Genomic DNA, 13,755 nt, shown 5'->3' with positions numbered 1-13,755 from the left:
GGAACTGAGAGAAGTTCCTGTGTGCGGAGCTGAGGGCGGCTGTGGCCCGGGCCGAGGCCTGAGCAGGCAGTGGCCGGCGGTGAGGGGCCTCGTGGGCCACAGACGGATTTTGTCTGTGTGGACGCCACAAGGAGGGCTGATAGGCGGAGTGGCTGGGGAAGGAATAAGAGGGCCGGCGGGAGCCCCACGGGGAGGGTGGTCTGGGCCAAGTCATGCCAGCCGCCTGGACCAGGTGAAGCGGAGGGGTGGGGGAAGGGAGTGGCTTCCGAGAGGGTGAGGACCTGGTGGGCTGTGAGGGCGACAGGGAGGGAACCGCAGCCACGTCCTTCGAGAATGAGGCTCACCCCTCCTCTGGAGGCTGCTCTGGGGCCTCACTGTCGCAAGGCAGGCTTCCCATAGTTACTGTTCCACCCTGAGCCCCGAGCCCCTTCCCTTAATCACTGCTTTCCTCCAATCTTATGGACTTTTTATAATTTTTCTGTATTTCAACAAGGGAAATGCGCTGACTTTCTAAGTCTCTACTCCCCTCCCCACCTCCTACATAAACACCTTACCCCCACTACACACACACACACAGACACACACACACCCCATATACACACACTCCCCCCCCCCCCCCCCCCCCCCCCAGTGCACATCCTAGAGGGAGACTCGAGGTGTGCTCACAGAAGGCAAGTCCTCATGTCCTCAGCCCACTGTCACCGCCGGGCCAGCCACGCACAGAGATCAGTTTTGGGTGTCGCTCCTGGCAGGGCTGTTCTGCGGCCGCCACTGGACTGTGTGCTTCTGGGAACAGGACTGCAGTGTGGGTGCCGGCCACCCACCTGCCTCTGCCGGGAGTTGCCTGTGGCAGGTGACAGGACAGTGAGGGAGCCTCTGCTGAGTGGGAGCTGACAACAGAAAAAGTCAGCTGTTTCATCAGATCCTCTTGGGCAGTGTGGCACCCAGCCAGGCCCCGCCCAGGTTTATTTGGTGATAAGATTTGGGTTCGTTTTGGTTTTTCCCAAGCCCCCGGGGTGTGTGCCACCGGGAGCCCTGGCCTGGGTCTTCTCTGTTATTCATTAGCAGCCCAGAGCTGCCCCTTGGGCCAGGGATCAGAGTGGCCTGGACCAGAGCAGTCTGGGGAACTGGGGTCCTCTTTTCTCTGAATGGATGGAGATGAAGGGGCCCCGGCAGGTGCTGGCCACCCCCCCACTCTGGGCTCCGGTGGCTTCTTCGCTTAGCCCGGAGTCACAGCCCCCCGCGTGCTGCCTCTCCTGCCGACCCCTGCCCCTACTGGGTTGGTACCGAGGGCCAGTCTCAGAATCACGAGTGGGGGCACTCTGCCCTCCCACGTGGAAGGTTCTGTCCTCCTCCTGACTCTGGAGAAAACTCAAAATGCTCGGTTTAGGCCTGGGGTGGAATCTCCACGCCGCTCTTGCAAAGATAGAACATTTATCTTCAAGCTGCAGGGTGTCTGGTGCCCAGGCGGGCCTGGCCAGGGGCTCCAGCATTCCGGAGGGCCCTGAAAACATAGCTACTTCCTCAGGGACAGGCTTCACAGGTATGTGTACCCTGCTCTCCTAAGGAAACCTGGGCTAGAATTAACGATCCACTGTTACTGTCTTGAAATCCTTCATCGGTTTTGAACAAGGGCAGGGTATTTTCATTTTGCCCTGGGCCCCTCCTGTTATGTAAGCTGTCCTATTTCATTTTTTGTTGTCTACCCTGAATTTTGCACTATGGAAACATGCTATTTTTTTTTAACTTAATAACAAAATACCAAAAAGGATAAAAAGAAAGGAGGACACATTTATTATTTGTTGCACACGTTTTGAAACAGTTCACACATCCATTGGTGCCGCATACACAGGATACAGAAGCCCAAACGCCACACATCCCATCCACGGTCCGATGCACTCCCAGGAGAGCCTGTGTGAGGTGTAGAATGCCACTCCCAGGAAGGACACAGAGACGGCAGCGTGTTCCCAGCCACCTGCTCTCTGCCAGATCCGTGCCGCTGCCCGGGGTGAGCCAGCCCTTACTCCACAGCTGGGTGGGCAGACGAGGCTCCCCAGACTCTCCTGCTGACCCCTTCGCCCCTGCAGGATCCCCTGCCTCTGGGAGTATCTTCGGAGTCAGATGCCATCAGAAGTCCTGGGCTCACATCCCAGCTTTGCTTGGAGCTCAGGGCCAGATACTTCTGTGTAGACAGGAGACTTCCATGGAGGGCATGGATGTGGCTTGGGAGCCTCTGAGTGGTCATTTTGCCCACCCTCTTCAGGCTGGGTCCTGTCTATGCTATCTGTTGCCGGAAGAATCTGCAGGGAGAGGGAGTCGTGAGTTTTCCAAGTCCCTCAATTCTAGTATTTGTCACTTACGTGGATTTCTTGCCTGAATCATTGATGTTACAGTTTTGGCTCAGTTCTTACTAGCTGTAAGAAATTGGGATTCTCCTGCCCCATAAATCTCGCAGGACCAAACATGCCCCCAGTCTGAGCACAAGCTTTGAGGATCAGCATAGAGAGAAAAGCCCTTCTTCAAGGGTCATGGAGAAGCCACTGGCCACTCAGCACGGGAGGGAAGGAGCACTGCTGCCCTCTGGTGGCCAGTCAGCAGAGCATCAAGGAGCCACTCGGGGCAGGATCCCTTTTGCTTGTCTCTGGGACAGCAGCTTTGAGTCCTCAGGTAAATGAAAGTTCTTTCACTGTTCCTGGAACACAGCAAATTTGTCCTCACCTCAGGGCCGTGGCTCTTTCTGCTCCCTTTCCATGGAATGCTCTTTGTCCAGATCTCTAATGAAAGTCATCTGTTCATTCTCTAGTTCTGGGGCCAAATGACACCTCCTCAGGGAAGCCCTCCTGGACCACTTTGTCTGAAACAGCACCAACCCCAGTCTTTGTCCCTTTCTATCCCATTACCTCGGTTGCTTTGTCCAAGCACTCATCTGCTATTTGAAAATATCTGTTTAAATTCTGTGCCTATCGCTTCTCTCCCTAATCGGAAAGCCAGCTCCAGGAGAGCAGGGTCCTCGTTTGTTTCATTTGTCACTGGACCTCGGCGCATTGTACATAGCGGATGTTCAACAATACTTGTTGGAGAAATAAATAAATGCATATCAACAAGAGCAACTGAGATTTAAGCAGAGCTTCTGGTCCTCGAAACCATATACTCTGAGGTCGGCAGGACACAAACCACCCCCATTTGACAGATGAGCCAGCTGAGGCTCGGAGAGATTTAGAGGAGTTGTCTGCGCATCCAGCAGAGAGGAATGAGCCCGTCCCGGGTGCCTCTCCTGGGCTCCCTCCGTCCTATACCCTGGAGGGGGCGGAGTATCGTTCCAGGCCTGCACAGTGGCCACCAGGGGTTGAGGCAGGCCCTCGCTTTCTGGCGCTGGTAGCCGGGGTGGCCTGAGCTGCACCCTTGTCCAAAGCTGTGCCGTGGCTTTGCGGGTGCGTGGCAGTATGGGCGAGGAAGGCCAGTCCCCAGGAGCACGTAACGGGACTCCAGACACAGTGGCCTGTCTGCAGAGATGTGCGTTCTGGAGCGAGAGTGTGTTTGGGGAGGGCAGGTAGCAGGAAGGCTGGAGCCAGCCAGGGAACGGTGACTCCTCCCGGCCCGAGATTTGGCTGTGACATTCTGGGTTCCATCGGGGCCCCTGAGGGCCCAGCCCTGTCCTTACTACACTCAGCCCGAGGCAGGGGCTGTGCTCTGATCTGGGCCCAGCACAGATATGAGGGTAGTGCCTGGGCTGGGCTTGGGCAGACGGGGTGGGGGTGGGAAGGGGTAGGGAAGGGCTGGTGGGGGCCGGGATGCCCAGGCCGTGGGCAGGCTTTGTCTGGGCATCAGAGCGGGAGTCTGAAAGATCAGCAACATCTACTCCTGGACTGGTCTTCCGGTGAGAGCTTGATGGAGTCTGTGAGGTAATTCTCTAAGATGCTTCGATACTGGGGAAGGAAAAGAGAAGTCAGAGTTCACATCCTGAGAGGCAAAGATGCCCACCTGCCTTCTGTTTCTCACTGGCCAACGGTGGTTGGGCTTTTTTGTCCCCTCCCCATTGCGTTGTTAGGAAACTAACAGCGGGGGTGGGGGTGGGGGTGGGACACTGGTCTTCCCCACCCTCCTCTGTCCTCATCTCTCCTCCAGCTTCTTCCCAGGAGCCCAGAGCAGTTGGGTGGCACCAATCTCCTGACCTACAACAAGGTCCCATAACTTTCCATTCTCCAGAAGGAGCATGGAAGTGGCCAGTGTCACCTAATCCTTGAAAGTGTCACCTGAGGTGACATCTGACCTCCGGCAGAGATGATGACAGCCCTCTCCTGATTTCTGCTGGAGACCTCTCCCTGCAAACACCCCCACACCCACCCTTCGTTCACCATGTCTGCCTCCCAGCCTCCCCCACGGCCACCCCTGGCACCTGAGAAGCCCAGTCAATTCTCTGTCCTCCCCCAGATAGACTCAGCCTTTCCACTGGGCCTATTTGGCTCTTTGCTACCTTCCCAAACCCCTGTGTCCCAACAAAGCCGGCCACTTCTATCCCAGGACCTCTTGGCTCAGGGTGAGGCTGAGGTGGGGCAGGGGGCCCTTCTTCCAGGAGATGAATACTAGGGCTAAAGGGTCTCTTCTTAAAGGGACCCCATGTCTTTATTCTGCCCGGCTCTCACCAGTCACTGGGCTTGGCATCCGTGTTCCCCCACAGCTGGTATTGTGTGGGTCAGTGGCCCTCACCGAGCAGCACCCATCACCACTGGTGAATGTCACAACCCTGTCCCAGGAGATGGCGTCAGGCCTCACTTGCTACACCCTGATGATGGTAGCTCCTGAGACACAGGAGACGGTCCCCTGATGCCCCATGACTGAGGGGTCATTTAGCCTCACATGCAGAGGTCATGGTGCGGGGCCTGGGATCCAGCCCTTTTTCATATAGTTTGTTTCCTGAAAGTCCCTGTTTCTCGGTCCTCCCAGGTTGGGTCTCAGGGCCTCCTTAGTCAGCCTCGGTGATGGGCCTTGAGTATCGCTCAGCAAATTATTATATTATTTTTTAATGTTTATTTATTTTTGAGAGCGAGAGAGCCAGAGCATGAGCCGGGGAGGGGCAGAGGGAGAGGGAGACACAGAATCCGAAGCAGGCTCCATGCTCTGAGCTGTCAGCACAGAACCCGACGCGGGGCTCGAACTCACAAACCGTGAGATCATGACCTGAGCCGAAATCGGCTGCTTCACTGACTGAGCACTCCCCCTCAGCAAATTATTTAGAGTTATTAGAATTTATATATGTTTATTTTAACAGGAAGGATGAGTGCTAGGGGTTGGGGGGCAGTGTATGCCCTCCAAATGAAGGTCTATCTCTCTGGAGATGTCCCCACACCCCAGATTGATCTCCTCCTCTGCTGGGGAGGATCTTAGCCCACCGATTACAGACCTGACCCAGGGCACCCCAGGGCTTCCCCGGCTCTCACCCTGAGAGAGGAGAGTCCCACCCAAGGAGCCTGAGAAGACAAAATGGGGCCAGGTGGCTCCTTGTCCCCAGCACCTCCCAGGCCTGGTGTGTGGGCTCCAGCCTCTGCAGCCCTGGACGTGTCCCGTCCTCCACCTGGACCCTGCCGCTGTGTGTGGGGCCCTCTCACGCCACGGAGCTGATGTGGTTAAAATCCCGACACTTCCGGATCTCCCAGTGAGGGACAAGGGAGGGCAGAGCATCACTGTCTAAGCCCCTTTTACCCTGGTGACCCAACTCTCCCTGAAAGGCAGGTTTGGGAAGCATTCTCTGTTTTGTCCTTTGTGGGTCCCTCTGTCACCATTCAAGCCAGAGACCATGACCAGGATCAGGAACTTCCCTAACTGGGTCTTTGGACCCTGTTGCTTCATCACCCCTGAGTGTGCCCCCCCCACCCCAGGTTCACCCGAGGCCCAGCGGGGGGCCCCAGAGCCCCTCATGAACAGAAACCGTGCCGTTGTCCGCAGCACCAGCCTGCAGGGAAGGGGGTGTGGGGCCTCCCGAGCAGCCACAGGGTTTCCTGAGCTCCTCTGCACTCTTTCTAGATCTTTCTAGATTCGCATGGGGTTCTGCCTCTGGAAGGGGTGAGAAACTTCCTCACTCATTACACTGGAGAAGCCTGAGGCCTTCACGCTGGCCTTCTGAACCCGATAACATTCACACGTCCCCAGGTCCAGATCACCGGAGGGCTTCCCATCTGTGACACCATTGCGGGTAATAACGGCGTCATCTTGCTCCTCGGATTTCCCACAAAACTTCTAAGCAACCAGCGGGCCGTAATTGGGTTTCCTGTGTAGCTCTTTTCTCCAGGCCCCCGTCCTCTTGGCCAGATGTGCATCCCAGTGCAGAGCAAACCGGAAGTGTCCTCACGCGTGCACCTACTGCACCTAAGGGATGTGACTGTGCCGGCCTGTGCCTTCAAGCCTGGTCGCCTCTGTGGACCTGCCTTTAGACCCTGCACCTGGAGGACCTCAGAAAGGTCCTGTGATTCCACCCAGCTTACCCGCTAGCCAGCCCGCTTCCCTCCTGGGCATGGCGATGTCGTCCTTCCCCAATTACCCCTCAGGAGCCGGGCCTCCATGCTGCAGCTCGTGCCACAGGGGCAGGGCCTGACAGCACCAGCAGGGATGGTATATTACCAACTTGGCAACAGCAGAATCTCATCCGTGCCAATCCCCTTAAGTAGGTGGTATCCCTTCGTATCATATTTTGGAATAACTAAGTATCCTAGTCCTTGAAAGCGGCCAGACTGGGGAGCGTCTGGGGGGCTCGGTCGGTTGAGCGTCCGACTTGGGCTCAGGTCACGATCTCGTGGTTCGTGGGTTCGAGCCCCGCCGTCGGGCTCCGTGCTGACAGCTCGGAGCCCGGAGCCCGCTGTGGATTCTGTGTCTCCCTCTCTCTGTGTCCCTCCCCTGCTCGCATCTCTCTCTCTCTCTCTCTCTTTCAAAAATAAATACACATTAAAAAAAGAAAAAGAAAGTGGGCAGATTGGGACCCTAAAGTAACCACCTACCATCTTTCCTTTCAAAATGTTCCCCGAGTACCTATTCTGGTGCCATGTTCACAAATCACTCCAACCAGAATTCACCGCAGAGCTCAGGCATTTCAGGGAAGTGTGGATGTCCTGTGGCCCGTGGACTGAGTGCATCACCCCCTTCCTCCCGCGATGCTCCTGCTTTCCCCCCTCTTCTCTAGCTTGGTCCCGAGCATTCCGTCCGAGCGATCGTGCATCTGACTGCCAAGCTGAATAGCTCCCGATTCCTTCTCTCCTACATTCAACCATCATGAGCCCCTGAGGCTCTACCTCCAACATCTGTTTAGTCCACTTTGTCCTGCCATCTCCATCCTCTCGGGCTTGGGCTATTGTACTACCTTCCCAACCACCCACTGAGCCCATCTTCCATGAAGCAGAAAACTCCCTTGCTGAAAACCCTTATACACAGCTTCCATTTTAAAACAGCTACCTTCTATCTATCTATCTATCTATCTACCTATCTATCTATCTATCTATCTATTTATCTGAGAGAGGGTGTGAATGGGGGAGGGGCAGAGAGAACGGGAGAGAAAACACTGGAAGCAGGCTCCGGGCTGTCAGCGTGGAGCCCAGAGTGGGGCTCTAACCCAGGAACCCTGAGACCACGACCTGAGCCGAAACCAAGAGTCCTATGCTTAACCGACTGAGCCACTGAGGCGCCCCCAGCAACTTTTTACTTAATGCTTTCTCTGTACTAGGAATTGTTTGACTTGGTCCTCGCAACAACTCCATTAGGAAGATATTATTTGTACTTTAAAGACAGGGAAGTGGTGGCTTAGGGAGGCCGTGTGACTTGTGAGTCAGAGGGGGAGTCAGGATTTGCAGTCAGATCTCCCCGGCTTCAGAGCCCCAGGTCCTCCCACCCCAGCCTGGGGCTTCCTCCCCTTGCCGCCTCTCACATCTCCCCTCAAACCCTCCAGCACCGTGAGCACGACACCTCCCTGGGGAGGAGGGGAGAGGCCCTTGCCGGAAATGTCTTTGAGAACTCATCTGACCTCACGACACAGGTGTGCAAACTCCGGTTTCACTTTAAAAGTGCACGTGCGTTTTACAGTCTATGCTCTAGTAAATAATGGTTGTTCTGTTTTAAGGGGAAAATACTTCTCCTCCACGTTTCTAAGGAAAAGGCACACCCTGTGGGGCTTCAAGGTGCCAGGTGAGCCCCTGTGTGCCTCGGGTCCAGCAGCGCGGTCTGGACACCATGCGCCCGCTGCGTGAAGTCCAGGCGCTTGGTGGGGGCTCTCTAAGCCTTCGTGATCCGTGCTGTTGACCTTGTGGGCCTCATCGCTCGCCCCACACCCCCACTTTCCTGCATGCCACATTTCCTCCTCTTACAGATGGACCCACAGTTGCTTCCTCACATGAGCCCCGTGGCTTGGTGCCTGGGCCTCTGGCCGTGCCCTTCTCTCTCTCCTTCTCCTGTGCCTGCCCCTCCCCCATCCTCCCGTGGCCACCTGCAAACTGTGCTTTGTCTTTCAACACCCAAGTCACACGCCACTTCTCTGGGGACCATCCTTGCCCACCCTCGCCACCAGCCACCACTGAGTCATCTCCATGCCTTGACTTTGCCCCCTCTGTGGCACTTACCTCTGTGACAACCTGTTTGTGAATATCCTACTCCTCTACCTGACCTTAGAGACCCTGAGGTCCATATCTCCAGCCCTAGCCTGATAACTCAAGAAGTGTTTACAGGATTGCATTATTTCCATCTTATAGATGAGGAAACTGAGGCTCAGAGGAGTCATATGCCCAGGGGTCCACTCAAAAACACCAGGGCAGGATTCAAATGTAGGTCAGTTTCGCTGTGGATACCACACTTGTGACTTCTAGACTTCTCATCAGTAAGTTTCCCCCATCGACGTGAGGGACTGACCTAGGGTTGCTCAGCCACTCTTTGGCCAAGTAGGATGGATATTAAAAACAACAACAACAACAGGGGTGCCTGAGTGGCTCAGTCTGTTGAGCATCTGACTCTTGGTTTCGGCTCAGGTCATGATCTCGTGGTTCATGAGTTCAAGCCCCGCGTTGGGCTCTGTGCTGGTGGCCAGCACAGTGCCTGCTCTCTCTCCCTCTCTCTGCCCTTTCCCTGTGCTCTCAATCTCTCTCTCAAAATAAATGAACAAACGTTACAAAAAATAAAATAACAACAACCAAGCAGACAAGCTTCATAAAGTGGACACAGCAAGAAAGATGTAACTTTAAGAATAAAGGACACTCCAATCGACAGCTGACTGGATAAAGAGGTGGTATATATATATATATATATATATATATACACACACACACACACACACACACACACACACACACACACACACTGGAGTATTACTCGGCAATCAAATAGAATGAAATCTTGCCATTTGCAACAACATGGATGGAACTAGAGGGTATTATGCTAAGCAAAATTAGAGAAAGACAAATATCATATGATTTCACTCATGTGGAATTTAAGAGACAAAACAGATGAACATAAGGGAAGGGAAGCAAAAATAAGATAAAAACAGAGAGGGAGACAAAACACAAGAGACTCTTAAATACAGAGAACTGAGTGTTGCTGGAGGGCTTGTGAGTGGAGGGATGGGCTAAACCGGTGACGGACATTAAGGAGGACACTTGTTGGGATGAGCACCGGGTGTTATACGTAGGGGATGAGTCACCGGATTCTACTGAAATCATTATTGCACTCTATGCTAACTAACTTGGATGTAAATTTTAAAAATACTAAAAAGAAGAGAACAAAGGACGCTCCTTCTTCAGAAAGGACAGATGCTGACCACACACAGACACTGGCTGTGGGCCGATGGAACTTCTCCGTGACTCAGCATTTGGCAATCACTGTTCTGTGTCGGTGCAGGATCATTTATCACCTCTCACCATACAAGGTCAAACAACCTTCTTCAGTTTCCAGGGGAGTGGCATGAGCAGGCACATCTGTGGCTTAAGAGCCAGCGTTACGGACTGTATCGTAAAGCCACAGCCCTCGGTCATGTGCTAGAGACGGACATCCCCTGCTTCCTTTTAACACGAGACAGTGAGGGCTGGGGGCCGGGAGGGGAAGCACACGAATATAGCCTGTGTCCGGCCAAACCCTGCGATTAAGGCTTCTCCCTGGGCAGCCTCTTGGGGGTGGTTGCTTCCTCTCTCCTTGGTGGACGACCGCAGACGGGGCCACGGAGCACTTCCGTCCAGGGCAGCTGGCAGCACGGGGCCAGGCTGCCGGTCGACCGCAATGACGGCAGGCACTTCCGCGTCGGGGACACCCCCCATCTCCCATCCTCCCTTCTTCAATTCAAAATCATTGCTGTGATGAGCCTTCCCCCTCTCCTGAGAAGCCCACCGTGATTAAATGTGGCAGAAGAATGAGACAAGCTGAGCCCTTCCCTGCGCCAATGACTGGAACCCTTTTCTGAGTTTCCAGACTCCATATTGGAAGGGGAAGAAAACACTGTTACTGCTTCCAGGCAGCCTTCCCTGGTCTTCCCCTCGTCCCCCTTCCCATCCCTCACAGCTGGGCTGCGTGCCTCCCCTCCCCCTGCCGCTGGGGCCACCTCACCAAATCCTTTCACGCCATGCACCTGTACGGTAACCACACATGGGCCTATCGGGCTCCCCTCCAGAGAGCCAGGGTCCCCGAGCCCTACACGCTGCCGGCCACAGAGGACACACTCCACACGGGGGGCCCACCGCTGTCCATCTCTTTGCCTGGAGGATGTCAGCCACTCCTGCAGACCTGATCGTCCATCTGGACAAATGCTTGGCGCTGTGGGGCCTCTCTTGCCAGTCAGGACTGAACTAGACCAGCAGCTCCCAAACCCTCCCTACACTGGAATGTCTCCGGGGGAGGCACAGAAGCGTGTATTTTAGAAACTCCACAAGGGATCATCAGCCGGACCGAGGGACCACTAACTATGTAACCCAAGGTAGGTTTAGACTTCTGGCACTCTGGGGTTCCAGAACCAGAGCACTGCCGAGCCCATTCAACAACTAATCGAGACGATGAGCCATCCAGTCCTACCCGCATCCCTACCTGAGTCCAGTGTGTTGTTCTCTGAAGCTCCCCCGTTTCCCGTCCTCGGGGCAGCCCTGGAGGATGATACCACCATAGCCACTTACCCTGGACAGAGCCCGGCTGGCCAGCATCTCGAAGGCCTGTACCACGTTGATGTCATTCTTGGCACTGACTTCAAAGTAGGGGATATCTTTCTCTTTACACCAGCCCTGGGCTACCTCCTGGGGCACCTGAGTGAGGGGAAGAAATGATCACTGTATGTATCACCATGGCCACCGCCATCGTAGCGCCCTCTCTCATTACCACCATCGTGTCTCGCCATCCCCACTACTACTCCCATTTATTGAGAAACTTCCCTGTGTCTGAAATTCCACATGTGTTATTTCTTTTTTTTTAATTTTTATTTTTTTACCTTTATTTATTTTTGAGAGACAGAGAGAAACAGGGCACAAGTTGGAGAGGGGCAGAGAGAGAATGGGACATAGAATCCGAAGCGGGTTCCGGGCTCCGAGCTGTCGGCACAGAGCCCGATGCGGGGCTCGAACCCGTGAACCGTGAGATCATGACCTGAGCTGAAGTCGGATGCTTAACCGACCCGGGAGCCCCTCACATGCGTATTTCTTAACGTAAATCTATGAGGTGGGCTTTTGTGAGCTCTGTTTTCCAGATGAGGAAACTGAGGACTGGAGAATATAAACGTGCTCAGAGTGTGTGGGGTTGAGCAGGATTTGAACACAGGCTCGGCAGAACTAGAGCCCAATGTACTATATGCTGCTTTCCTAAGTCTCCTTCTTCAGTCCCTTTATAAGATAAACATGATAGACACTAGCCGGGGTGGAGGGCTTCCTTCCCCTGAGCTGGCTCACCAGGGCCCATGCCCAGGAGGTCTGTTGCTGAGCAGAGACTCAGGTCCTTGCTAACCCTCCTTCCCCAGGGTAGAGTCCGAGGAACAGTTGATAAGCCAGATACTGTGTTAGATATCTTGTCATCTTCACTCATTCAATCCTCCCAATGACCCTGTGAGATGGGTCTTACCGGCTCAATTTAGAGATCGGAACACTGAGGCTCAGAGAGGTTCAGCGATTTGCCTCAGATCACACAGCTGAGAAAGGCAGAGCTGCACTGCAGTCCCGCTCAGAGCTCCTGTGGCATGGGCACTGTCCTCTGCAGAGCACTGCAGGAGAACGGTACCCTTTCTCCCTCTCCCACTGGACCATTGATTCCTTGAGCTCAGGCTCACGGTCTCCTCAGCTCTTGGCCTGGCAGTGTGGGCCACTCAGTACAGGCAGAATGAGTACATCTCTACCCGAATGCAAACGGCTGATCAGAGTTTGATCGTGCTGGTTTGGAAAAGTCCTGAGAGCCCTGGGAGTTACTTCCAAAGACAATTGGAACCATTGACTTTAATCCCTAATGAATTATTTCAGGGAGGAAGAAATGGCCATATATGGAACATTGGCTGTGTTTGGTACTTTGTAGTCATGATTTCATTGTGCTTAAGGGAGCCAGGGTTTTTTTTATCCTGAAGAAAGGACATTCTGCCCCTCTCCCAGAAGACAGCACAGTCAGGGGGCAATCAGAGAATGCCTCCCTCCTGCAGGTCCTAAGGATGACTATCTCATTGCGATTAAAGGACGCGTGACTGTCTCGGCTCCCTGGTTTCACGAGTGGCGGCACCGGAGGCTCATGGTGGCCTCCCACAGAGCCTCTGTTGACACCAGTATTGCCTGGCATTGGGAGGCTCGCCATGTGAGACTGGAGGGTGCAGCCCCTTAGGTCGACTAAGCAGCCTGCCCTTTGGGGAACTGGCTGACACTTCCATACCCCGTGCCTGGGTTCTGGGGGGAAACCCCAGGCCTTTTAGTCTCGGCCTCTGATCTCCAAGACCTTCCTGCCTTTATGGGGAGGGGTCCAGAATTGGCCAGGACTGCTCCCTTCCATGGAGCACAGATGCCCAAGGCCTGGTGAGCAGGCAAGAAGGTTCACAGCTCAGGAACATTCTGAACTCTTTGGAGGAAGCGTCAAGGGTAACCCACAAATAAATAAGTATTAGAAATTAACACGCTGTACCTTGACGGGGCCTTAGAAATGCAAAGGGCTTCCTATCTTTTAAAGTCCTTAAGTGTGAGGACTGGACTCAGGCTTTTCACTGTGCCTTCCCCCTGCCCACCCTCCACCCCCACCAGGTGATGAGCATTTTGCTGAGCACATCACTGATGTTCTGGGGTTGCAGTAAAAACCATAGTCAAGTGAAAAGAAGCCAAAGGACTCTGCTTCTCCAGGATGCAGGGAGATCTTTTATACTTCATGGCACGAGAAGCAGATGCCCGGATTAGTGCCCAAGGTCACCCGGCAACAGAGCTGGGGGGACAAGGCTGCACCTGCAACCCGCTGATCTCCGCTCCCTTCTCTCCCACTGGACAGTGACTGGGCCTGTCTGGTGCCTGGTTGTGACAGATGTTTTATCTCATTTGTCCCCGATCTTTCTCTGTTGGGTTTATATGGAATGATTAAGTCGCGCTCCAAAATGTCAGTTGAGATTATGTTGCAAATTAACATTCTTTTTGGATGCCCCTTCTCCTCTCCCAAACTGAACCCCAGCAAGCGGGCCTGGGAAGAAAGCCACCCAGACAGCGCTTTTCACTATTTGCTTCCAAATCTTGTTACAATTTCATCATTGTCTCAGTCATCTTGTTCTTTATTTATTTATAAAATAATAGCTCTTTATAATTTAGG

General features: G+C 54.1%; 1 protein-coding gene across 5 annotated transcripts in view; it reads right to left on the bottom strand.

The window, feature by feature from the left end:
- Nucleotides 1–1,771: 1,771 nt before the first annotated feature.
- RAB7B (RAB7B, member RAS oncogene family) overlaps nucleotides 1,772–13,755 on the bottom strand; it is a 28,124-nt gene continuing 16,140 nt past the window's right edge. For 4 of the 5 annotated variants that reach the window (XM_053909001.1, XM_019433706.2, XM_053909000.1 and 1 more), the window contains 2 exons: nucleotides 11,038–11,249; nucleotides 1,772–3,926 (listed from right to left, as the gene is read on the bottom strand). In XM_053909001.1, the coding sequence (XP_053764976.1) occupies nucleotides 3,911–3,926; nucleotides 11,038–11,249 (228 nt within the window). In that variant the 3' untranslated portion in view covers nucleotides 1,772–3,910. The remainder of the gene's footprint in view (nucleotides 3,927–11,037; nucleotides 11,250–13,755) is intronic. The other variant, XM_019433725.2, reaches the window with a different exon arrangement.

The sequence above is a fragment of the Panthera pardus genome, unplaced genomic scaffold (genome assembly GCF_024362965.1).
Source record: "Panthera pardus isolate Hobbes unplaced genomic scaffold, ASM2436296v1 HiC_scaffold_21, whole genome shotgun sequence".
NCBI classification, from domain to species: Eukaryota; Metazoa; Chordata; class Mammalia; order Carnivora; family Felidae; genus Panthera; species Panthera pardus.
Note: the sequence above shows the minus strand (reverse complement) of the source record. Positions and strands in the feature narration are given on the sequence as shown.